Here is a 26,524-nt window from a genome sequence, read left to right as displayed (position 1 = left end):
AAGGTATAATAATTGATGAGTGCTTCACGCCTTGGTAATTACTATTTTCTTAAAAGACAAAACAAAAATCATAATTTCTTTTACTTATGTTTTAAAAAATGTTACGTTTCTTAGAAAAAAAAAACGAAATATTCTTCTGCTATGACACTTAGCGAGTGGGAAACAAAAACATCACAATAAATCACTGCCGAGGAAGCCGAGACTAGAAACATCAAAACCAGTTTGCTAGCTGAAGCAAGCAAAAAGGTGTTAAAGTACGATAATTATAAAAATCTCTAGGTTACATCAAACAATCAAACTGGTTTTGGCATTTTTCGTCCTCGTCCTCGCGAGTGATTCGACATATTTATATAGCGTTTTCGTTACTCCTTATCTTAAATTTAAATTTACGATCTATAATGCTCATTTTTTTATTTTATTTTTAACGAGGATTCTTAAAATATGTATTAATATCCTTGATTAACGGAACACTCTGTATATAATGAATAAAATCCACTGATAACTACTAAAAATGAAAACGACAATGAATATCTTTGTTTTTACCGTGTTCAAGTTATTCCCTATTCAGTGGATTAATAAAATCTTTTAACTCTTAAATGCAGGAAAATTTTCTAAAAAATATTACGTAAAACATATCAACGTCATCAAAGGGGCAAAATATCCCGAAATTAAAACTTTTCTCAATAAATATTAACATTGATTTGTTAATAACTTTTAGAAAATTTTCTGTAGAACGTGTGTGCTAACGTGTATGGAATGTAAAACTACTCTAATTAAGAAATAATAATTGATGAGCGTCTTCAATACTGCGCATTAAATACCTATTTCTGAACGTTATCAGAAATAAATGCTTCGAACATTTTCAGAAAAAAATATTAAAATAATATATATATGAATATTTCTGAGTATTCTTTTTATTAAAAATTCACCGAGACAAATAAATTAGCTCTTAAGAATTTTCTGCTTGTCACCTTGATATCAATATTATTCTACTCTTGTCTATTTTTTATTCCTAGTTCCCCCCCCCCCTCTTCTTCTTAGGAAACTGTTTTGAGTTATAAAGTAGAAATCTTTCACGCATTTACATTTCATACAAAAAAAATAAATAAATAAATAAATAAAATACGATTAGTCTTGTGAAGTCGTCTAAAAAGCTTTGAATCCTTTGATTTAAACAGTTATTGGAATTAAATTGTTCTAAGAAATCGTTATATTATATTATATTACTTTTAACGTTTAGAAAGAGTAAAAATAAATGGGAGATGTTATGCATTTATTTATTTAAACTTTTGCTTTTCTTTTTTCACGTTACAACACAAAAGCATTTTAAGCAAACGACATTTAAAAAGTAAAAAAAAAGGGGGAAAAGAACATTTTGGGGTCTAGATTTGCCAGACACTTGGCGACAAGCTAGCTGGCTGCTGCAGATATTCAAATGCGCATGCGTGTCTCAATGGTGTTGCTGGGAATGCATCTGAATAATCTTTGATTCACAAAACCACAGACATTCTATTGCTACCTGCTGAGTCGGAAGTATCTTTCCGTGTTCTTGCTTTCTTCATATCCTCATCTGATTACTAACTTATCTCGATTCCTTTGCATAAAGTGATCTAAGTAAGTCATATTCTTTTGTAATGATATATTTTTAATTTTTTTATTTGTGCCAGTGATCGTTTGAAATTCATCATTATTAAGTATACGTGCTCTATGTAATTTAGAAGACATTTTATCATTCTTAGAATAAAAAAATTGTGATATTTAGTGTCAAAATTAAATTGACTGACTTAATATTAAAATTAATATTTTTAAGTATTTGTTATTATTTCAGTATAACGAGATAGAAGAAAATTTTTTTCAAAGTGATTTTCTTTATTCTAGGTTTTTAACTTGTCTTCGGATTTATTTTTTGCTTTATAACTATGGTTTTTTGGAAATATGTTTTGTATTCGCTATTTGAATTTTGAACACTTCTGTTGTCGTTTCATATATTGATATTGCCTGCTGTGAATATTTCATATTATATATTACACAATTTTAAGATTGAAGTGAAAAACTTAAGATTGACATTTTTTAAAAGCTGTTTTAAAATTATACTTAATTTGATTGGAATGACTATTTGATTCTACATTCTCAGTTTTTAATTCACTTGTGAAGATGCATTTTAAATTTTTTTTTGTTTCATTTTATTAATATATATATATATATGTATATTTTTTTAATTAGGCCTCGTGACCTTTTTAAATTTTTCTGAAAAACCAGTGTAATAGTTTCTTCTGGTACCCTGAGTAATTTTATTCAAATATTTAGTAATTTTATTCAAATGTTTAGTAATTTTACCTTTAGTTTGCTATTATGTTTTTCTCTCCCTTCATTTGAATGTAAAATAAGAATTTATAAACTCTTGTGGAAAATATATAAATATTTAGATTGTGTGTGTTTCTAATTTATATTTTTATAATATGGTGTCTTGTAGAAAAATGATATATTTAAAAAAATGCTACGAAAATAATCAGTGTTTAAGGCGACGTATTTTAATTATTATAAAATATGTGGCGTAAGTATTGCTCAAGAATTGTAGAACAGAAAAAATGGGAGTATTCACATAACCAATAGGAAGTTGAATAAATTGATATTATTCGCCGGCATAATTTTTTGACGTAAACTCATACACTATTCGCCATTTTGCAGTTAGTGATTTACGATGTTAAAAATTTAAAATACTAGCATTAAAATTATTTGACTTGTAAAAAAAATCTCGTGTTCCTCTTTTCTTTCATGCTGTGCATATGTAACACTGTAGATATGCCCTGATGTATTTGATTGTATGATTTTTTTTAAAAGTAAGTTAAAATATTAAGTAACGCATTTTTGTAATATAATTTCCAATTTTTTTCCTAAATTAGTAATAAAAATTTTTGTAATTAAATTTCCTGACTGCAACATTCCATCATTTTTATTTTCTTTATTAAAACTCTTTTATTTTAAATTTATAATTTTAGGCTTATTTTAGAAAGATCTTAATTCTCAGATCGGGTTTCTCTAACAGAAATGATATTTTATTTATTTATTAATTTATTTTTTAATCTGAGAGATAAAGCAGTGAGTTTTCGAATATCTTTTTTAGAAACTTTTCTAGGAGTTATTTTAGTTTTTCAGAAATTGCTAAACCTAATTATAATGTAATTAAGACCTTCCTAAATATAATTTGTAAAACCATTTGACTTAATATTAAACCAGTTTAGTTTTATTCATTATTAGAAGTATTCTGCAATATCTCGTGTTATGGAATGATCATGTCCGGTTTTCGTTTTTTTGTTCATCATAATCCGTTCTAAACGGGAAGTAGCAGAAACAGGTTTCCCACCATCTTAATTTAATAGAACAATCTTTTCTTTACTCCGCTCCACATATTTTAATGACGATTATTTTCATTGCAGCTACGTAAACGTTTCTAGGAAAGAATTGAAATATTCAAATAATTTAAAGTTTTCAAAATTCAATCATAAATTTTTTATTATGTTACTTTATACTTTACTATACCACTTTTTTATTTTATATTACTTCCAGTCTGTTTTGGTAAAAGGTTAATAAAAATGGGTTTGGTAACTGTAGTAATGAGAGAAAGGCGACATTACAGTGGAATCCGTACCGTAGTAGTGCTAGCAAATTTTTTTAGCGGAATGCAAATCTCCCAAGTGTGAAATAAAAAAATAGAGAAAAGGAAAAAAGCGCAACAATTATGAAATTTTAAAGTTATTATAGTTTTATTTAAGTTTCCTCTTTTTATTATCGAACGGCTTACTGCTTAAAGCAGTGAACTATCATTGTAAAGGACTGGGGCTCGATTCCCAGTGGTAGCTTGAAGTCCACCCAGCTTCAGATCAATGGGTAACAGCTTGTATGGTCAGTAAAGCCACAAATATGCCGTTTATCACTAAATTGTGGAACCTTAATTTCCATGAGGTTCCGCAGTGGATTGATCGTAAATACACGGTTCCCAGTAGAACACCGAAGTCAAGCATCATTGGTTGCCATCAGTAAGCGTGTGGGTGACCACTATGATCAGCCTGCCGTAGGGACCGAGGGTGCGCGGAATCGGCCTTCGTTAAACCTGTTCTACCTTAAAGTACTAGACTGCACATGCAGGTTGTCGGGCTACCAAGCAGGGGAGCCATCCCCTCTACAGAGGATCAAAACTGCGATTTCATGTCTTTGGATCATCCTCAGGGATGTTTCCCAGACAGTCTCAAATAGACCATTGTGCAGCTCTAGTGCGACGTAAATAAAGTACCTATCTATACCTATTTTAACTTCCGTGACCCCGCTGGCCCACAATGGTCTGTTGCAGGGACTGCTTTATTTAATTCTCTGATATTTGTAGACTGTTTCCAGTTGCGAAAAAAAAGCACTTCTAAATATTCTTATTTACAAATTCAAGTTTAATTCTCTCAAAAACTAATAGAAGCTTGCAGATTGAAGGATTTATGAATTAATGAACAATAAAACTAATATTTTGAACTGCTTGAAAAATATAAAATTTTTCACTGAAATGTTATTTATTTTATCAAATATTTCTCGATACAATTATTAGTAAATAAAATATTATGATCACTGTTATAAAATCGAAATATAGGGTTATATTAAAGCTGATTTCGTAAATGTGCTAATTGTTTTCGTCAGACACAATTGAGCTCTAACTTAGTACATTTGTAAAACAATTAGATACTATTGTGTGTATTACTTGACGATTTATTTGCATTAAGAATTTATTTTATAAAAACTTGTTCTTTTTTCCTTTAGTTAAAAAAATTATTCCAAGGTGAAACTTAACATTCTTTATAGTGCCGGAACGGCGGACCAGTTCATTGCACCCCCGATTTTAATAACGTAATAAATAAAATGCGTAAAATATCTCAATTTGGCAGGCCAATCGTTCTGTTGTTACCTTAAATTAAGGAACATATTTGAGGAATTTTCATTGTTATTTTTGATAGGTTTATAAACCTATGTTAATCTGCTAAAAGAAAATCTTTAGTTTTGAATTCATTAAATAGTGCGAGTAAATATTTCCCATTGCTATGATGATCGTTCATTTTTATCTGGTTTTTTAGTTATAATGTTAAATTCTGTGTGCAGATTATTTTAAAACGTGTTTATTAAGATTCTGTTGAATTTTTTATTTTTAAAGTAATTTTTTTTATTTTGGCGTTGAATTCACATTCAAATCTGATTTTACCTGTTAACCACAAAATATAGCCGTTGTATTATATGAGGAAAAATAGCAATTGATAGTTTTAAGAACTTCAATGGATCTTTTCTCAAAAATTTAATGCATTTTAATTAGTAATTTCTGTACATCTTTTGCCTGTTTTTTGATTTTACTTTTGTTTTCAGTGATTTTCTTTTATCAGCATTTTTTCTTTGGTTATCAGTGATTTTTCTTTTGTTATCAGTGATCTTTCTTTTATTGTTATCAGTAATTATTTGGAGATTATGGGTGCTTAGGACCAGGACTAAGGGATATGGATAATGCTGATGAATTTTTCCACTGCACAGTGAGCCACAAGGAAATTATAATAATAAAATAAATAAATAAATAAAACGGATTGCCCCGAATAACTTTTGATCGTATGATCCGATCTTCATGTTCTAGAACTCATTCTTAATGGTTTAAGGGGGTGACCCCTAATATGCTCATTAATTACAGCTGACGATATTTTAAGTTACAAAATCAGCTACAAAAAAGCGTACTTTCTCTAAAGAAACATACCTTTTTTCCCGACGGATTCGGATTTCTGACTCTTTAAATTTAGGGGGTAGCCGTAATCTGAGAAATATGGTCCCTTTAGTTTGATCTGGAGAGCCACCCAAAGTTAGGACCCTTTAATGTGAATTTCACTTTTTGCTTATTTCGTCGCATCTCGAGAACTTCTTAAGTGAATTGAAAAATTTTTGCACACAATTATAAAATTCGTTTATTCAAAGACATTTCCATACGAAAAATTTTTTTTAATAAATATTTATTGTTATTATTATTTTTTTTAAAAATTTTATTATAATAGTCAAAGAAATTTTGAATTGTATGGTATAAAATTTTTTTACGTCATTTTAAAATATGCAATTTTGCATGGCGAAATATAAAATTTGAGTAAAGTTGGTTGTATAGTTCTCGAGAAATCGAATTTTAAAGAATTCGAATGTTTAAAATTCGATTTCTCTGGAACTATTTAACCGATTTCGTTCAAGTTTCGTATTTTGCCTTGTAAAATTACATACTTTAAAATGACCTTAAAAAGTTGTATACTTTAATATTCAAAAATTTTCGTCTATATAATAATGAAAAATAATAAATATTTAAAATTTTTTTTTCCACATGGACGTTTATTTGGATAAACAAATTTTATAACTGTGTGCAAAATTTTTCAATTCGCTTAAAAAGTTCTCGAGATATGACGAAATACGCAAAAAGTAAAATTAACATTAAGGGATCCAAACTTTGGATCACTCTCCTGACTAAACTATAGGGATCACATTTCCCAAATTGCAGCTACACACTATATTTTGGGAATCCGTTGAAAAAAGGGTATGTTTATTCAGAGAAGGTATATTTTTTGTGTCTCATTCAGTAACTTAGCATATTGATTGCATGAACTAATTAGCATATTTAAAGTAACCCACTCAAATCTTTAAGAATGAGTTCTAGAACGTGAAGATCCGATCATTAGATGAAAAGTTATTCGAATTTTTTTTTTTTTTTTTTTAAGTACTACGTTACGTAAGAACAAATTTATCAAAAATCCAAAAACAGTTGAATAAAATGCTGCTTTTCAAGTTGATTCGATTTAAATTTGTTAAAAAAATCTATCAAAATTCTAAAATAGCGAATTTTATCTAATTGGGTTAGATTTTGTGTTTTACATGTTTCGAAAGATTCTGTTAAATAGACTGAAAATCCAGCTTAAGTTTATTTGAAAAAAATTAAAGATAATTATGTTTCCTTCTTTTAGATTTTCCTGTTTTTTTTTCTTCCTCCGACTTAGTTTGGAGCTTCGTTTGATCAGATTTTTTCCGTTGTTACTCTACTCTTTATATCCTCATTCATTTCAGTAGCCTCAAAATTCGTCATTTGTATATTATAATAAATAATTGATTATCGAAATATGGCGACATACTGTAACTGACGACGCAAATATTGCCTACTGGTTATGCGTTAAGGTTTAGACATTATTATTTGTTAAAAAAAATTCATTTTATTACAAAATGTCTATATATATTTTAACGAAGTGTTTGTATTTTCTTTAAAAAGTAATGCAAACTGCTTTTTTCAAATTTTAAAATGGAATTGGGAACCACGTATAAAGGCAGCGTTTACGGGACAAAGCAAATTAATTAATGTTCCCGTTTAAACATTTTTGAAATATTTTACGTTTGCATATAACTACCATAGCTTTTCTGTTTTTAACATTAAAACTAAAAACCTATAATTTCCTTCCTGCCTTCAGTCATGAATTTTACCATCCTGAACCTGCGAGTCCTCTTATTACCAATAAGCGAATAAGAACAGAAAAGTTTGGGGAAGAAAAAAAGTGTACTCGTGCTGCCATCTTGTGAGCTTTATCATCATGAAGTATCGATAGGGAAATAGTTATATTATAATCGAAAAGACAAATCTGGAATCTGCTCCTTCATCTTGCGTCATCTTTTACCTTCATCCGATGCGGTTCTCTTGTTCTCCTCATAACGAGGCATTCATTGTAATTTTACTGTGATAATTTACTTTAAAACCTTCCATTTAATCACTAAGCCGTAATAAACTTTATTTGGCAATAGTGTGAGAAAATATTAGAGCTGAAAATACGATTATAAATAATTGGTAAGTTGAACTACACATACTCTTGAGTAAATGGAGATTTTATAGTGCCATTTTTAGTCAAATGCTTATAACGTATTTAAATCTTATTTGCTTGAGTATTAAAACAAAGTAAAATTAGCTGTGAATTTTATGTGTTTTAGAGATGTAAACCAGGATTTAAATCGCGAATTTTCTTCATTCAATCATTTATTTAAGTATGAAAGATGAATTAAGACTTGCTCTGCTGAGACTAATTTAGAATAATTTTTTTCCTGATCTAAATAATTTTTCATTTGATGTTATCTAAGTGTTCAGAAAATTACAAAAGACTTTGTATTTATTTAAAAGCATAAATATTTTGAAAAATATTCTAGAAAATTCTTCGAAGTGTTTTTATTTTATTATCTGAGCAAAGATTCATTCTTTATAAATCGTCAGACATTTTTGGAAGGAAAAAAAAGATTATAAAAGTGTATGTATGAGAAATAATATAGCTTCTTGATAAAATATGTATTTAAATTTTAAAGAATTTCTTTTACAGATTTTTTTTTCCAGTTAAATAAGTAGAAATCAAATTTTTCTTTGTTGAGGAATTGCAGAAAATTATTTTCAAATTCAAAAAATTTTAGTATTTTTTTTTAAATTTGGGGTAGTAGGGTAAAAAATTATTGACCTATGTTTGACTTTTATTTTTATAGCTGTGATTTTTTTTTCTTTAAAATTATATGGCCTTAAACAATTTTTTTATAGAAATTTAATTTATTTTTTCCAAAAAAATATTTTTAACTCTTATAATTTTTAATTCCAGTTTATAATATTTAATAATAATCAAAAATATTTAAGCAGTTTTAATTTTAAGATTTACTTATTTTTATTTGTTTTGCTTTAGAGGACCATGTTTTTCAAGAACATGGAGCTGGAGTTTTAGTTTAAAATCTATTTTAACATTATTTTATAGTATGTAAACAATCCTAATATTGCAATTTTTTATAATACATAAATAGCCCCAACAAAATATTTAAGTTTAAAAAAAAAATACTGCTATATAAGTGTGCATTTCAGTTTAAGCTTCTTAACATTTTTGAAAAAATAGTTTTTATTTTTTGTTTTAGCTCTAATAATCTATAAACATTTGATGTCTGTAACTGTTGGAAAAAATGAAAATAAAAATAAATAAGTTATTTTCTTAAGTGAGATAATTATGTCTGATGAATAAAGTGTTAAATATTTTTCTTTTCTTTTCTAGGAGTGACGATCTCCCTCTTTACTTGCAATTTTAATACCTATTCTTGGATTGAAGACTAACTTACTCATGGAAGAATTTAATCTTTATCCCATTGTTCCATGTAACGGGAATATGCTTTCTGCAACCCAGGAATGGTCCAACGTGGTTGCCAGATACATAATGAATCAGCTTGATACTTAAATGTTGAAAAGAACTCTGTTTCCTTTAGCGGAGACTTTTGCCATTATTCATCAAAAAATAGAAAAAACTGTTTGTTTATTGCTGTACTCCATTGCAGAAAATTCCAGTGTTAGGTGTTGTTGTGAACTTCTCCTTTTTCTCCTCATTGTTCAGTACTCAGTGTTTTCATTCATAAAAAAGTATGACTGTCACATATTCTTTAAACGTGAGTAAAGCTCGACTTTGCGGCTTTGCAAAGTTGCTGGTGAGATGGCGAGGAAGCATCTACAAGCTGCTGTATCGTGAAATGGTGATCTTCTGTGGGCTGTATTATAGCCTCAGTTTACTATATCGTTATGTTTTTACTGAAAATCAGAGAACGTAAGTATATTATATCATTGCTGTAATTACAGTCTAACTTGTATCCATCTTTCCCACATCTTATGTTTATCTGTATGTTGCTTTAATGGTCTCACCAGAAATGGTAGTCTTTTAATGTTAATGATACCCCTTTAGATTGTTTTGAAAATTAACGAATTCCTGCGTCTATCATTCAGAAATTTTACTGACATTTTTTAAAAAGTTTTTTTTTTTTTCATTTTGAGAAGAAAAAAGTAACTCCTAATGCTTATGATTAAGAAAATAAGAATTTTTTTATAGTTTGGGTAAAATAGTGAGTCTGATGTTATAGTGTATTAGTTGATGAAAATGTTGGAACTTGAGGTGTTTAAGTTCAGAAACTGTTGCCAAAAGCCAAAAAAAGTGCAAGAGACGACGGAATGGAACCACAATTTAGACTCATTTATCATTTTCTCGTATGTCTTGTTCGTAAGGAATGGTCCCACGAGGAACGATCGATTGAGGTTCTACTGTATAATATTTGATTATGCTCTATTCCGTTTCTGGCTACCATAAAAACACTCTGACCACAATACCTGTATTTGGTATATTTGGTACTTTTTACCACAATTGAGCATTACTGATACCAATAATAGTTTGGTAATTTTTTTAATGGTCGCCAGTTACGGAATAGTCCTAATATTTACTTATTTGTTTAAATATTGAAAGGATGTATTGAAAGAAAATATTTTTTCATCCTGTTATTTTTATTGTATTGGTATCTAACTTAATTTTAGAAATAAAACTTAGTTTTAAAAATTACCTGATATATTTATTCTAGCTCTAAGTAAGTAATACATAAACTAGCAATTTATCTTTTTTCTTTTCTGGAACTGGTAATTAGGTGTAAAATTTTATGATCTTTTTACTGATTTCAGTCTTAAATTTAAAACTGAATGAGAGGGAACAAAATAAGATGTAGAAGAAAAATTTGGAACACTAGCTTTAACTAAGCACAGTGTGTGAATCAGGAACTGTTTTAATTTTATTTTGGAAATTGAGTAACTCAGAAAAAAACTTAAATAAGCGAAAAGCTCAGTAAAATTAGGTTTTATTTAAGTCATTGCCCGTTTAAATTGATTCATATCCGTGATTGATATTTTCATATCCGGGAACTTTCCGTTCATGTCTGCTTTGAATCGTCACAATTGGAGTAAGATGAGAAAAAACTTTATGGATTGTTTGCTTTGTAGAGCATGTGTCTTAGAACTCCAGAAAGTGTGCATCATAGCATATCTCTCCTTTATAGTTTAACTGTCTGGGAGTGGTAAATCCTGCTTTCTAAAACAAACAGTTTGAGTCTTAAAAAAAAGAAGAAAAAAAAAGAAAATGAGAATATTTTTATCTTTATTTCTTACGCAATTAAGTTTTCACTTTATCAATTTATAGTTTCTAATTATGACCAGATTTTGTTGATAAATTTTCATGGAAAAAGTGCTTCTGACTTTAGTTTTTTAAATTTCAGCTTTGTTAGGTTGTTTCCAACACAATTTTTTATTTTTTTGAAAAACATGTAACTGAATAAAGTCACTCTCTTAGATTTTTATTTAATGTATTCGTTTGTCAATCAGTAGAAATTATGATTGCTTTTTATAGTGGTAGCTTGTAATAGAATTTTTTGTATGTGAAAGTCTTAACATTTTCTTTTATGTAAATACTTACTGAACTTTTTTTTCTCTCTTACAGTGTTTTTGAAAAACTGACCATATATTGTGAAGCATTTACAAATCTTATTCCACTTTCATTTGTTCTGGGTTTTTATGTATCAATAGTTGTTGGGAGGTGGTGGCAACAGTACATGGCCATTCCTTGGCCAGATAAGTATGTTACTTCTTTATATATCTTTTATATTTAAATTTTTAATTGTTTAACAGTGCTCTAAGGGTGCACAAGCTGTTGGCTCAAGTGTTAATTGTTGCTCTTGAATTCATTGACCGAAACTACAAAACTTGTAAAAGAAATTTTATAAATAATTTTAAGAATTGGAAAAAAAACAAACATTGAAATTCTAAAACGAAAATTGTACAATTCAAGATGCTAAAAGTTATAAAGTTTAAAGATCTGACTTTCTTTCTTTTTCTTTTTTTTATAGTTCTTTGACATGTACAATTAGTGTGAGGATTTATTTAAAAATTCAAGATGCAAGTTTTAAATATTTATAAAAAAGACTAATAAAATCAATTTCAATGTACAGGGCTGATTGTGCTCCGGAAAAAATCCGGATTTCCGGAAGTTTTGATAACAGTGATCCGGAAGTTTCCGGAGATCGAAGGTTCAGACATTTCAAAAAATCATTGATCACAGAAGTTTCCGAAAATCAAATTTTCAAAGGTGGAACTTAAAAACGCAGTTTATTTTATTTGTTTGTAAGGGCGAGCCGGAAAGATACTTTATAAGCTTATATTCATGATTAATATTAATTTTTTATCAGTAAATAGTTGTTATAATCATAAACTCAAGAAAGAAAGACATATTTGTAAATTTTAATTACTTCTCCAGATCATCATAGGTATATGTAAATGGTATATGTATGTGTAAAATTTTAAATATATTTTAAGTAAATTAAGAAATATTGAGGAAAAGGAAAAAAACCTCGTTTAAATTTTTTTCTGATTTTTCAATTAAAACTGTTTATTTATTTATTTTTTTTTTTTTAATCTTAAGAAATTTTCCGGAATTTTGACTTGGGCTCACAATCACCCCTGAATGTAATAAAATAAATTTTTTTTCATAAAAATGTAACTAATGAAATGTTTATATTTTTAAGAGTGTCTATGTTGATTGCATCGTATGTTCATGGCTCTGATGAAAGGGGCAAAGTCATTCGCAGAACTCTAGTGAGGTACTTGATTCTTCTGAGCGCCTTAACATTCCAGGCAGTTAGTACTTCTGTAAAGAAAAGATTTCCTACATTGGACCATGTAGAAGAAGCAGGTAATTGATACATGTGCTTCAAATGAATATTACAATTATTTAAAATTGAACTTATTGAAGTTTATCATAATTGCATATTTTTTTGTCTATTTTTGACCTATTAACACACTTTAAATATGAGGATCATGTTTGGAAACAAATTTTTCTCAATTGCTTATGACTTTTATCAACTGAGTGAACTGAAATATTTTATAAATAATCTTATTATCATTGTTGAACAGTGGACCCAATTTTGGGTTTACGACGTCTAGTGTTCATCTCCATAGCCTTGTAATTTTGAACCCAATCCAGAAGACAATGGAATTCCTGGGTCGAGTAATGGGAGAAGTTTGCCTTCGTGGAGGACTTGTTGATGGAACTAGCCTGCATTTGCGTTGCATGGACAGGACGACCACAAGAACCTCCCACAGTTAGCCTGATAGCAAGGGAACTCTAATCCATGATCTATCTACCACTGAGGATATTTCACGTCAGCACTGTGGCCGGTGCAAGCTGGATGCGGAATTCGTATCGACTGGGATTTGAGAAGGATTTTATTACAATGGAAGGCGAACGCTCTATCCCCTGCGCCATCGTAGCTCAATTTTGAAATATTAAAAAAACTCGATGGAAAATTAGCTTTGCAACAAAGAAATGTTTAAAGCTCTTATGCAAAACTTAATTGGCCATAATTTCTAGCTCTTTCCTTTTAAAGGTTAAACACGAATTCAGTACTTTGTACAAATATATTTTTTGAAATTTATTTTTAACTTATTATTTATTTATTTTATTATATATTTTATTTTATTATTAGAAATTTAATTTATGTGATATAATCTTAAATATAGTATCTTTTTACTCTAATTAATTGTACATTATAAAATTAAAATATATGATATTAAATCTTATCTGGTTGTTAGTGGACATTTTGGAAAACGGGATTTTGAATCCAGCCGACCGAAAACTTTTTTTGTAGGAAATGGTGGATGTTAAATCCGTCAGGTTACAGACCCCCATGTTCCCATTACAAATTATAATTTCGGGGGGTACTGGATTGGAGATTGTTTTCTGGTTAAGATCAAAATTATGATTTTTGGATGAATGTGCGAATGAGTGTGCCTTATAAGCAGGTGTGAGATATGGATGTGGCTGAAGTCTAATTCTTGGCCATAAATGACACTATTGGAAAACAATGATACGCTTACTGGCCTATAACAACAACAAGATTGGAAATTTTAAGTATTAGGAGGAGTTGAGCTCTCAGGATTGAAAATCAAAGTTCAAAGTCATAACTATTTAATTTAGTAATTTTTCATGCTATTTAAGAAATTTATTTGCTACTTAAATGCTTTTTTTAGAAAATTATGTACATTTTCTATGCAAATACAGTATACCTTCTCCGTTTGGTTGTTGTATGTAATGAAGGTTTGTTTTTTATTACATCATCTGAAAATGTTCTTTTATTTTTCTTCAGGTTTGATGACCAAAGAAGAAAGGAGAGTATACGATGATATTCACGTAACTCATGGAAAGTGGTGGGTTCCTGCTCAATGGTTTAGCTCACTTGCTGCCAGAGCTAGAAAAGAAGGCCGAATTAAAGATGACATCTTGCTCCAAGATCTTTTACAAGTACGATGCCCCCTTTTTTATTCAGACTTTAAAAATTTAAATTTTGCCGAGTGAGTTTTCTATTACTATGGATATTTTAAAATTTTAGTCACAAGAGTCTTTAAAGAAATTGTGAGGCTACTTATTTACTAATATTGTTACTTTTTTTTGAAATTTTAATTTAAATTTTGAATTGATTATTGCAGAGTTCTCCCCAGGAATAAAAAAAAAAGCAGAGTGCTTCCTAACAGAAAAAGGCACTTATTTGAGTTTTGAAAGGGCACTCACTTACCACCATAAAAATTCATCAATGTGTAATAAATGTGTAATAACTTAGTTAATAACTGAATTTGATCCTCTACAATTTTAAATTACCCTCTTATATTATTTTAGGTGTGTTTTTAAAAAAGTAATTCTCACAATCAAGAAAGAAAATAATTTGTAGTTTTTCAAAAGACAATGCTAAAATGCATGCTGAAAGACAATCACTGTGCCCAAAATTATTTTTCTTCCATAACTGTGCCAAAAAAAGTAAACTAAAGAAAAATAATTAATTTCTAAACAACTGAAGATTTTTTCTCTAACTTAAACTGAAAATTATGAAAAAATAAATATTTAAAGATGCATTTAAAAAAAATTATTTCAAAGTGATATTAAAATTTAGTGTCTTAAAATTTTTTAAATCACTTAAAAAATTTATTAATATACTCCCTTTTGAAAAATAGAAACTTTAAAAAATTTAACAAATTGAGAATAATCGTGACAAAATAAGAATTTGTAATAATCAGAACTAAACCTATAAACACAGATAATTTTATCTGTGTGTTATTATTATTTAAACAGTTAAGTATTTTTTTTAAATGGAATATGAATAGATAGTCAGTGTTTTTAAGGGATGGCGGCTTATCTTTACAAAAAAGGCGCTCTAAAAAAGGCACATCAAAGGGCTGGCTGTTTTTCTAAAAACTGGTTTAATATAATGGTTTATTCGGTCTCAAAAAGCAATTGTGCTATGTTTTATTTATTTATTTTTATTTTAAGAGTTTTCGTAAAAGTACAAATATTTTTTTATTTAGTTAAAAAATATTTATACTTTTACAAAATTTAAAGCAATTTTTCTTACATTTATTTATTCTGATTGTTCAGCTTTATAGAATTAAAAATGTGTAACTTAGGGAAAAAGAATAAATTTCCTTTTTGTATTTAAATGCCTGTCAGTACATTAACATTAAAATTTTTTTGAATACTTTGTTCTGAACAAATAGTTCTCAGCAGTGTAGAGCATTTCTACAGGTTGGATCACTTGCTTTTTTTTCTTTTGCATAAATATCTGTCACAATGCACAACTTGTTTATTAACTCGAGAAATTTTTGATTTTATTTATAATGTAATGTTATTTTTGTTAGGAGATGCATGTATTTCGTGGAAACTGTGGTATGCTTTTCTCCTATGATTGGATTAGCATTCCCCTTGTGTATACACAGGTAATTATGTTTATTCATTTTTTTAATAAGTGCGATAAATATGTTCTCTGGTGTGTCTACCACTACAATTATTAAATTCCAATTCACTAGTTAGCTCCACTCTATGCTGGGGTATGATAAGGGTTAACATTACATACTCCCCTCACTGGTAACCCGAACGTAATCTGACCATGTCTACCTTGTCAGAAACTCAACCTTTGATTTGAACATGCCTACTTTGATAGATGGTCTACATTTTATTTTATAACTGTCGTTGAACAGCAGACCCTATCTTTAGGTTTACGACTGCTAATGTTCAACTCCGTGTCCTTGTAATTTTGAACCCAAACCAGAAGACAAGGGAACTCCTAGATCAAGTGTTGGGATATATTTGCCTTTGTGGAGGATTTCTTGATGGAACTAATCCACATTAGTGTTACATGGAACGGAGAACCACGAAAACCTCCTGCGGTTAGCTTGACAGCAAAGGGACTCTAACCCATGAACTGTCTACCACTGAGGGTATTTTACGTCAGCAGTGTGGGCTGTACGAGTCAGGTACTTATCAAAGTTGACTTGCTACGTGTGATTGTGGCATTGTCTACCTCCTCGCTGCATTGCTACTCAGTCTCGATCACACAACGTTCGTCTTTGTACTCTCAACTGCTAATGGCAACACAGGAGCGACCGTGAATTTAATACTGCTCTCACAATCAGCACTGAAAGTCTGGTGATCTTAATATAGCTCTCTCAGCTTCTCACAAAACAACAATGAATTAATGTCTGTTTATCGAATTCTATTACAGATAACATTCAGATGGGGAAGTAAGTACTGAGGTGTGTCTACCACTACAATTATTCAATTCCAATTCACTAATGTGTAAAATATGTTAACTTCACTCTATGTCGGGATCCCTTTTCATAGATGAAGGTTAACATTGCCAATAGCATACTTCCCACAGTTTATATGCTAAAAAAATTTATGCTTACTTCAATATTTTATTTTTGGGAATAAATATTTCATGATATACAGAAATTCTGAAAAGGAATCATAAAGTTGATGTTTGTATTATGTATCTAGCAATTTTAATTTTTATATTCATTAATTTCATAATTTTTTGCTGTTATAAAAAAGGTGGAATTAAATAAAGCACATTTTTTTTTTAAAAAAAAGAACTCTTCTTTATTTGCTTTCTAAAGGGGTATTTAAATCTTAAGGTCTGTGTATTTTTTAAAGTTTTAATATTGAGGAGTTTTGTTCTTAAATATAATGTATGAAATAATCTGCAAAAAAGTGACCTGATTTTTAAGTAGGTTCAACGATTTGAAAGTTGCTATTTTTATTCATTGTTTATAATATTTCATGTATCAGAGTTAGAGTTGTAGTAGGAAAGTAAAATCTAATGCAAAATTTGTAATTCTTTTATGATCAAATGTTTTTAATTTTGTAATAGAACATTTGTAACCTTTTATATTGATAAAATGATCTAATTTGCTGTTGATCTAATTGCTTGAAAAAAAAAAGAAAGAACAACTATACCAACTGTAATAAAAAAAAATTTAATTGCATATTTGTTAAAAACAGAAAAAATACAGCTGCAGGCTAATATATATATGTATGAGGAATTTGAATATCTGTAGAAAAAAGGCTTCATCTTATTAGTTAATTCTCCAATTCTTGTTATTTTTGGATTGTGCCAAATTTTTATTTTAAATGAATGTTTTACACACATTTAAAATTTTTCCCCTTTGTTTTATCACATCCCTTTGAAATACTGTTTAATGTTATGTGTTCAATATAAAAGATTTTGCAAAATATTTTGATATTATTGATAATATATAAATATCTGTGGTGCTCTAATATTTCAAATGTTATATGAATTTGTTTTCTTTCTTAGGTTGTTACTTTAGCCATCTATACTTACTTTTTGGCCACTGTTATGGGCCGTCAATATTTAGATCCTGAAAAAGGGTATCCAGGACATGAAGTGGATTTATACATACCCATATTTACTCTCCTGCAGTTTTTCTTTTACATGGGTTGGCTTAAGGTATGTATGGAATGGTGTTGAAATTACTTTTTTTTCCTTCTTATATTGGTCTTTTTTTTAACACAGGAAAAATGTATTGGCCCCTCTTTTTTTGTTGCTCTCTAATTCGGAATATATGTCACTGAAAGTGTAGAGTATTTCTGACTATTTATAATTTGATCCAATTTAGGTGCTTATTCATTTGTTAGCCTTTTATAATCTTATATTGAGAATGACAGGAGGCATCAGAGGTATCTCATAACCCTATGTAGATTTGGGTATAAGGTACCTTTAGTACATAACGTTCTCTTTAGTATGTATAAAGTCTTCATTTAAAATAACCAGTGGTTGTAAAAACTACATTTTTGTGGTTTACTACAACTACTTTGTTACAAATATAGTAAACTTGTTTTTTAAATGTAGTGACTACAAACTAGTTTGGTATTGTAGTGACTACTTCATTACTTTAAGGAACCCAACTTTGCTGGAGAAATTATTTTACACCTGTAAAATTTACTCTGCTGAAGAAATTAATTGACACATTATGCTCAAAGGAGTTTTCAATGAAAAGTTAGCTTATATTAAACATGTAGTATTATTTAGAAATATTTATTCATGTTTATAAGAGCAGTTTGTTATTCTNTTTTTTTCTTTCTAATTTGTTCATTTAGTGCCATTCTTGACAGCCAATTTAGGAGATGCTAGGAAATTATCAAATACTTGCATTTTTGTTAAGTGTTTAATGCTCTTTTATTTCCTCTAAGAAATTGAGTACATCAAATATCTTTCCTATCTTTGTAATATCGTCAATGTTTTACAAGTGTACGTTCACATGTGGAAGTGTGATCAAAGTGGTAAATTATCTATTATATGTATTGGCTGGCTTAAACATTTGTTATATGTGACTCTAAATATGCAATTCTTGTTAGCTCATAGTCACAGGGGCATTTAAAATTGCGTCTTTTGACAGACCGGCTAAGATTTGCATCTCTCAAATTCAAGACTAGTTTTGCTAGTATCCTTTTCATATACTAAAGTAACGTTAAAAATAGTTGCCATAAAGCGCTTCAAACTGTTTTTATATTTTATTTTTTAAAATCTTATTACTCACTACAAAACTTTTTTAAAAGAGTGGCACACTACTTTACAAACTATTAAAAAAGTAGTGAATACAGTATTTTCACTAATTGTAGTGCGCTATTTCTGAGCATTTAAAATAGTATTTCAAACTCAACTATCTAGGAAACTAATGAAAAGCCAGTGTTCCATTAAATAAATTATTTGTCTTAAATTTTTTTTCAGTAGAGAGCTTTTGTCCTAGAAAGACAAAAAGGCTTTGACAGACAGTAAAAACCCAGATTACCACAAATTAGGGAATTTTATTTGCTAAAATGAGAAATTCTGAGAATAAAAATAAAAGTTAAATGTGCTAATGAGGATATATGTTAGATATAGGGAAAAATTAATGAAAACAGAATGATTTATAATGTTGTAACACTAATTCATAAATGAAAATAATTTTAATTCTAGTTAAAATACATTGATTGAGGATGCATAATAATTCAATCTACTATTCTTTGCAATGTGTTAAATTCAGGCACAAGATTCTTCAGACTAACTGAAGAATTCTTAATATTTTTGCATTTTATTATTATTTTATTCTCTTTAATCTTGATTTATTTATCAAGCTTAACAGTTTTTGATTGTCAATGAACGCATACAGCAGAGAGTTTTTTTATTAGATAAGTATGTTAATAATTTAAATGCTTTTTTTCATACAAAATTATTTCACAAATTGAAATTTATTTATTTTTCAAAATGAGTTCGTTATTTTGTTAAATGCGAACAATGTGTAAATTAATTGTATAAATTTCTTGTTTCAGGTTGCGGAACAACTCATAAATCCATTTGGAGAAGACGATGACGATTTTGAATTAAATTGGTGTTTGGATAGAAATTTACAGGTACATTTTCTATGTTTTAAGATATAGTATGCAGTTTTTAACTCAATATTAATTGAAAATGTATATACACTCAGCCATTTGTCAGAAACACTTGAATTTGTGAAAACTATATTTTCAATGCATTTGCCTCTTACTTCATTATCATTATTTCATAGCTACGGTAAAATTTATACTTAGGAAGTTTTTACATGAGAAAATATTTTAGAAAGCACTAGGTTTTGCTAAATTCTTTAGAATGCATTTCTTTATTTTTGAATTCATAATCTATTTACTACCAACAGGAGGTTTAGCAAAACATTCCTGGAACAACTGATAGGGAGCCAGGGTGGTCATGGAGATTAATTCCCCCCATTTCATGACCAATGGTGGCAATGTGGTCACCATTGCGGACAGGCCGCCTTTACAAATCAAAAATTTAACCCCTTCTATGTCAGTGTCGCATCTCATACAGTGACGTTCCTATATCCGTATGGTCTCTTTGCATGCCATGTGAAAATTGCTAAGAGATGGCGTAACTAGTCCCACATTCTTCACAATTTTCGCAGTGAGATTTCCTGCCTTGAATTGAAATCAAAATCATTTTGAACTTTCTTTAATTTCGCTTTTACTAGTGTTACCATTGTATATTAAAATAGTTGAGATGCATTCAGAGAGTGAGTCCAAGAACAGTGAATTTATTATCTCTCAGGCAGAAGATAATAGTTCAGATTTATCAAGTGTAAGGTTAGGAGATTATTTACTGTTATTGATACGGGGTAAAGTGAAAAAAACTTATTGAAATTTTTAAGATAAAAGTAATTAGATATTAGGATAATTAGAATAGTGGCTGCCTAATAGTAATAGTGGCTGCCTATTCGTTACATCCCTATTACGTACTAAGCTTAAATTAACATAAGAGTTTGTTGGATCCAAAAGTTAGTTTGGAATATTAGGATGAATTGTTATCTGTAATATTTTTCACAATTACAAGTGTTAATTAAAAAAAAAATATATATATGATGTTTAACAATGGCTATATGATAATTTTTAAGGATTTCCTTTCTCTAACAACTTTTATTTATTCCTACTTGGATTTCTTAATTCAAATATTTATACACTTCCATTTAAAATAAACTTTTATGAGCGACTGTTTAATTTGTTCTGTTTTAACTGTTTATTATCTGAAGAATTTTCGGATAATTCAGTATTTTATAACTAAGAAATTTCTTACTTGCTTATACTAAATGTTTTATGCATTACCTGAATAGGTGTCGTTCATGATTGTGGATGAAATGCACCAGAGACATCCACGTCTCGTTAAAGACATGTATTGGGATGAACTTGAACCTCAACTTCCTTACACAAAATCATCCTTCATGATGAGAACGCAGCCACATCTTGGATCGGCTGTTAATTTGGAGTGAGTTTCTTTAATATCCTTTTTTCAGTCATTATTAATCAAACTTTTTTTAAAATATTAATTTTTAAATTCAAATTTTTAGATGTGTGTGTGTTTTTTTTTTATGTTTACAAAATTATTTTTTTGCATTGTTTAAGGATAATAATTTATATTTTTATTTAAAAAAATAAAGTAAATATTCTTATTAAGCATTTAAATTTTTTTTAAAAATTTGGCAAATGCTTCTAAACTTAAAAAGCTAAAGCTTTTTTTTTAAATTTTTAGGAATAAACAAAAAAAAAAATTTTTTTTTTTATATCACTGCTACGTTAGTGTCTAGGTATTCAGATGTACGATCTAAATTGAACCTTCTAGTTTTCAAAGTCCTTTTTTTGAAAAATACATTAAAAAATGGACAGATTTTTTTAATGAAATTTTATTAACAAATAAGTTAACAATATATAAAAAAATAAAAATAAGAGTAGCCTTATAAATTTTGTTAGTTTCAGAATTGTCAAAAATTTACATGAAACTGGAGGACCTTTCACAAGTTTTATAAAAGTGTATAAATTAAAACAAACATATACTCCTGCTGATTTCAGAATATTTAATAGTCTAAAATATTATGTAAAAAGAATAAAAATAAAAAGAATGTAATGAAATTTCCTGTTTTGAAATTTTATGTACGTGTACCAGTGGGTCTTTTATTTGTTTACTAGTAATTTTAGAAGACAGATCTTATATGATTAGTTATTTCAGAAATTAGAATGAATCTTTTTTTAAATTTTTATCAATTGATTTAAATGGTGAACTAAAAGGTTGTCCATAATTGTATATTTTTTAAAAATTGTTTTGCTGCATTTAAAATTCCTGAAACACCTCTTTAATTGAAAACATTAAGTTCTTATTAAGAAGTATTAACAAAATGTAGATTTTTAAAACTGTGTTTTGTAAAAATTTACTTTTGTTTTGAAGCAATTAATAGTAGCTCAAACTGAAATTACTGGAAATTTTTTTTAATGTATTGTTTATACTTATATAATTTCTATCAATTTTAAAATTTATGCTTGAATTTGTATTTCCCGCTATTTATTTTATAATAAAGAAAACCCATTTTTGACGTTGCAAAGCTCACTTAAAAAAAAAGAAGAAAAAATGTTGTTGCTTGCCTATTAAAAATAATAATTCACTATTCAGTTCTTAATACAAAAAGCATAATTTAAAAACATATTTAGAAAACCTCTAAATTTTAATAATCAAAGACTTGTCATGGTTAATTTACACTGCTAAGTCTCTAAATGAGGTAGCTTTTAATTAAAAAATGCATTTTCTGAACTGATTTTTGATGTTTCGATACATCAAATGTTGATATTTTCAGATTTAAGGCAGTATTTATGAACTGCTTTTGTACTTGTTTCTATTTTTTACCAACTTAAAGATAATTTTTTTCTCTCCGTAGCAAATTGTATGTCATGTTATATTGTATGAATAAAAGGGAAAAAAAATGCATGCTAATTTTCTCAAAAAATAAACATTTGATTTCAAGAAATTTAATCTAAATTTGATTAGAAAAAAAAAATTATCTTTAAAAATAATGCATGGTATTTCAGTCTTTTATAAATACATTTCTTTCTTTATTTAGCATTGACCCTGAAGAGGCAGAATTTGTTCCTATGGAAACAATTCTCGAAGAAGATAATGACAACAACAATTACAACAGTCCTCCTCAAAGTCCAACAAATGAACTGTCTCCAGGTTTCAGGTCATTTGCTGGAAGTAAAATTAATCTTAATGGGGAAGATAATGTCTCACAGTCAGGGTTGAGGTTTCTGGAGCACTTTCCAGGTGCCAAACTTCTCAACATGATAATTGGTTCCAGTAATGAGAACTTGACTGGTACGCCCAAGACACCCAAAAAGGAAGGTAGCATCTTCTCAGGCTTTACTCTCAAGACGCCTAACCGACGATCCATATCTAGTTCCATTGCCGAAAGCTTGCACGATCAGATGCTCGATGGTAGACGTGACGTCGGAGAGCCTCTCATACCCACACGTGCCGGCACACCCATTCAATCAGAGCGCGAAGACCTGCGCCACATCATCTTAGACATCCCTCCTGAATCCAACTCAATTGATTCTGGACAGAGCACCCCAGCTACTGTCATTGAAGATTACAATCGTTGCCACGATCTCGCCTCTCCGGCTACGATCATTGAAGATTACAACCGCCGCCACGATCTTGCCCCTCCAGCCACATTAATTGAGGATTACAACCGTCGTCACGACCTTGCCTCTTCAGCTGCAATTATCGAGGATTACAATCGCCGGCATGATCTTGGTCATCATGCCACTATAGTCCATAAAGAAGTTGATCCTAATCCTGATGAAAATCCTGTCATTGACCAATCACCACCTTCATCCCCAAATGAAGGGGAGCCCTCCCCATTTGAGCCCAATTCTTCCCAAGAAAGTTTGGTGCCATATGTTGATAGTAATCAGAGCACAGTTAGCAGCTATGCTGAGCTTCTGAAGCATCCCAAATAAAAATGCAGGGTGGTCTAGATGCTCACCGTAAAATGCTGGTGATAAGATTTTTTAAAAGATTTTTTTTTTAAAATTTGATTTACAGTTAGAACTAACTTGGTGACATTGAAAGGGAATTCTTCTTATACTATTTTATTAACATTTTTATAAAAAAAGAATTAAAAAAATTAAAAAAAAATTTTTTTGCTTTTGAATTATGTTTTTAATTTTAAATGTATTTTTTACTCAACCATAATTTTTACTTTAAAGTTTTTTACGTAAAGAATTTTTACTTTAAAGTTTAATTAAAATTTTATCTTCCAAATTTCATTTAGGTAAGTAAAAATTAATGTATTTTAAGAAAATTCTGAATTGCATTGTTTCTTCCTTCCCAATAATTGTAAATTCTTGCCTCTGTTAAAAAAAACTTAAATAATTAAGAATTAGCTTTGAATTTTATAAAATTTTAAATTTTATACTTTTGATTAATTACACACAGGGTATGCTTTTTGTATTGAAACAACATTAATAAAAACTAAATATATATTTTTTGTTTACATTAATATATATATATTTACTTTTACTATTTCCAAAATCTGATAAAATCATGAATACAGTTTAAAACCAGATTCTTTAAATGTACTTATAGTTAACTAGCATGTTTTGATTTTTTAATGCTTAATGAAATGGAAAACCCCTTTTTAATGTTCACCTAGTTAGTTTATTTTTGCTTATTTTTTTAGTGTAGCTCTTTAATGGTGATATTTTTTTTTCCACCTTGCTTTTCAAGATCTATTTTATGAGCATTATATACAATACTAGACAGTAGTTAGCATTTATTTATCTTTTTTATTATTTTTATTGTAATCTTAACCTTGTTTTACTTCTGATTAGGTAATTTATTCACGGAGATATGAGTGTATTATTTATATTACTAATTTATCTCTTGTATTATCCAGCCATTCTGTTTCATTTTATTTACTTGAAAGCAGTGTTGTCTGGTTTATGTGTGTTTTAACTTCACTTCATTCTTGAAATAAATAGTATTGCTATAGATCTATTAGCGATAGGGAGTACGACAGTAATATGTAATTTTTTTTGTGCACTTATCTATTACCAGCATCGAGCATTAGTGTTAAATTCACTTCCCCTACCCTGCAATTTAAAAAAGTAAAATTTTTAAAGATTTTCAAACCACCTCTTGCTTTTTTACAAAGCATCCTGCCATTTATTTTAGATATTAGAATCTCTCTAACTTTCACTGAGTGCTGTATCGAGAAAAATTATTCATTGTTTTATCAAAAATTTAAGATTTACTGTTTTGGAATGATATAAAATTTTTTTGATGAGGTTTTTCAAAATTTTTTTGTATAATCTATTGATTTCAAGATTTTTAACTGCATAAATATTGCATTTTCTTTCTCAGCGTGTGTTATTTTTTTTTAAAATCCTAAATATTAACTGTATCTGTGAAAACATGAAATATTTTCTTATCTAACAAAGTCGAAAAGTTTAACTTCCATCATTAATTCAAAATGCTATATTTCTAATCCCAACGACTAGAATTATATTTGCTTTGAAAATATCTATTCTAGTTAAAAGATAAGAATAATATAAACTAGATTATTCTAGATCTATTATTAGTTTTTTGAGATGCTAAAAATTTATTGTTTAAGTCTTTTTTTACTATAAATTTCTATTTATAAGGACAGTTTTTTTTATTGTAATGTTAACTAAGGTTTAAATTAATAGTAATCTATACTCAAAATTCTGAATTTTCAAAACATAATTTTTTTAAAATATTTATGTTGAAATTTGAATGTAAAATTATGCAGTTTTTGCTATCATGTTTAAAATGCTATTTATATTATAAATGTAGATTTAAAAGAAATCAGTTTTACAATTTTAGCATGACCATCATCATTGCTTTATGTTGAATAGATACATTGTTTTTTAATGAATCTCTCTTAATCATTGTTGTGTGTGTGTATGTATGTGAAAGTGTCATTGTTTACCTATCACTGGTATTTTCTCCATGGTGTATTTCCACTTATTTTTATATATTTTGCAGTATAACAGTTTTTCGGTCTATACGTAATGCAATGTCCAATTATTTGCTTACAAACATATTGCATTCAATTTAACAAAGTTTTTGTTACAAGTTTTTGTTATTTGAATGCTAAACCAAAAGTATCTTTAACTGTGGGTTAAAAACCACAACATTTTCAAAGTATTTTGTTTTAAAATATGTTTTATATTGCTACCCAGAATGCAATATTTTTTTATTGTATTTCTTTATAAGGGAAAGTCAGAATAACGAACAGGTCCAACTCCATTCTTACAAATCATGAATATTATTGATTTTCAATCTTCCTTAACTTTTTATTGTAAATTGAAGATGTAAATTTTAAAAAAAACATGAAATATCTGATTAGTTATGTGCGATTCACAGTATTATTTTTAAGAATGATTGTTTCTTTATCATAATTTTTTAAGAGTAGAGGCTTGTGATACATGATTTGTATTATTGTAAAAGTCAGTTGTATGTTTATGAAGTTGAAAATGAAACTAAGGGTGTGGAATTTAAAATTTTCTAAAATTTCCAATATGCATTTTTTAAAAATAAAAACTTCAACTAATAAACAATTCTGAATATTTGTTTTTTTTTAAAAAAAATAAAACATAAAGATGTGGATTAATCTGTGATAAAATCAAGTGATATTAATAGAATTCCAATTTGTTGTTTCTGAGTGTCGATGGCTTTTAATGGGTGTATATATTTGTTTCTTTCATCCACACCCTATGTTAAGTGGAAGCTTTAAAAAAAAAAAAAGAGTACATTTTTGATAGCATTGAAAAGATATATTTTTCTTCAGTATTTAACTTTTGTAACAGTTTTCAACCATTACTATTTGTGTAAATGTTCTTGTCATTTTTATGTGTATTGAAATTATGCTTCATTAGGTGTAATGAATTTTTGTGTTTAATAA

At 28.5% G+C, this 26,524-nt stretch overlaps 1 protein-coding gene across 2 annotated transcripts; it reads left to right on the top strand.

Annotated features, from left to right (window-relative positions):
* The first annotated feature begins 1,393 nt into the window (after nt 1-1,393).
* Nucleotides 1,394-26,524, top strand: LOC107455216 (bestrophin-4). 2 transcript variants are annotated; one of them, XM_043050077.2, is made up of 10 exons: nt 1,394-1,614; nt 9,099-9,638; nt 11,343-11,477; nt 12,424-12,590; nt 14,044-14,198; nt 15,584-15,661; nt 17,539-17,691; nt 19,554-19,634; nt 20,882-21,033; nt 22,655-26,524. In XM_043050077.2, the coding sequence occupies exons 2-10, from the start codon at nt 9,460-9,462 to the stop codon at nt 23,553-23,555; spliced, it is 2,001 nt and encodes a 666-aa protein (XP_042906011.1). In that variant the 5' UTR covers nt 1,394-1,614; nt 9,099-9,459; the 3' UTR covers nt 23,556-26,524. The 2 variants fall into 2 exon arrangements, with proteins under 2 accessions (XP_042906011.1, XP_042906012.1); XM_043050078.2 differs by lacking the exon at nt 1,394-1,614 and adding an exon at nt 7,673-7,873.

This window comes from Parasteatoda tepidariorum, chromosome 10 (assembly GCF_043381705.1).
Source record: "Parasteatoda tepidariorum isolate YZ-2023 chromosome 10, CAS_Ptep_4.0, whole genome shotgun sequence".
NCBI lineage: Eukaryota > Metazoa > Arthropoda > Arachnida > Araneae > Theridiidae > Parasteatoda > Parasteatoda tepidariorum.
The sequence above is the reverse complement of the archived record's forward strand: the minus strand, read 5'-3'. Positions and strand labels throughout refer to the sequence as shown.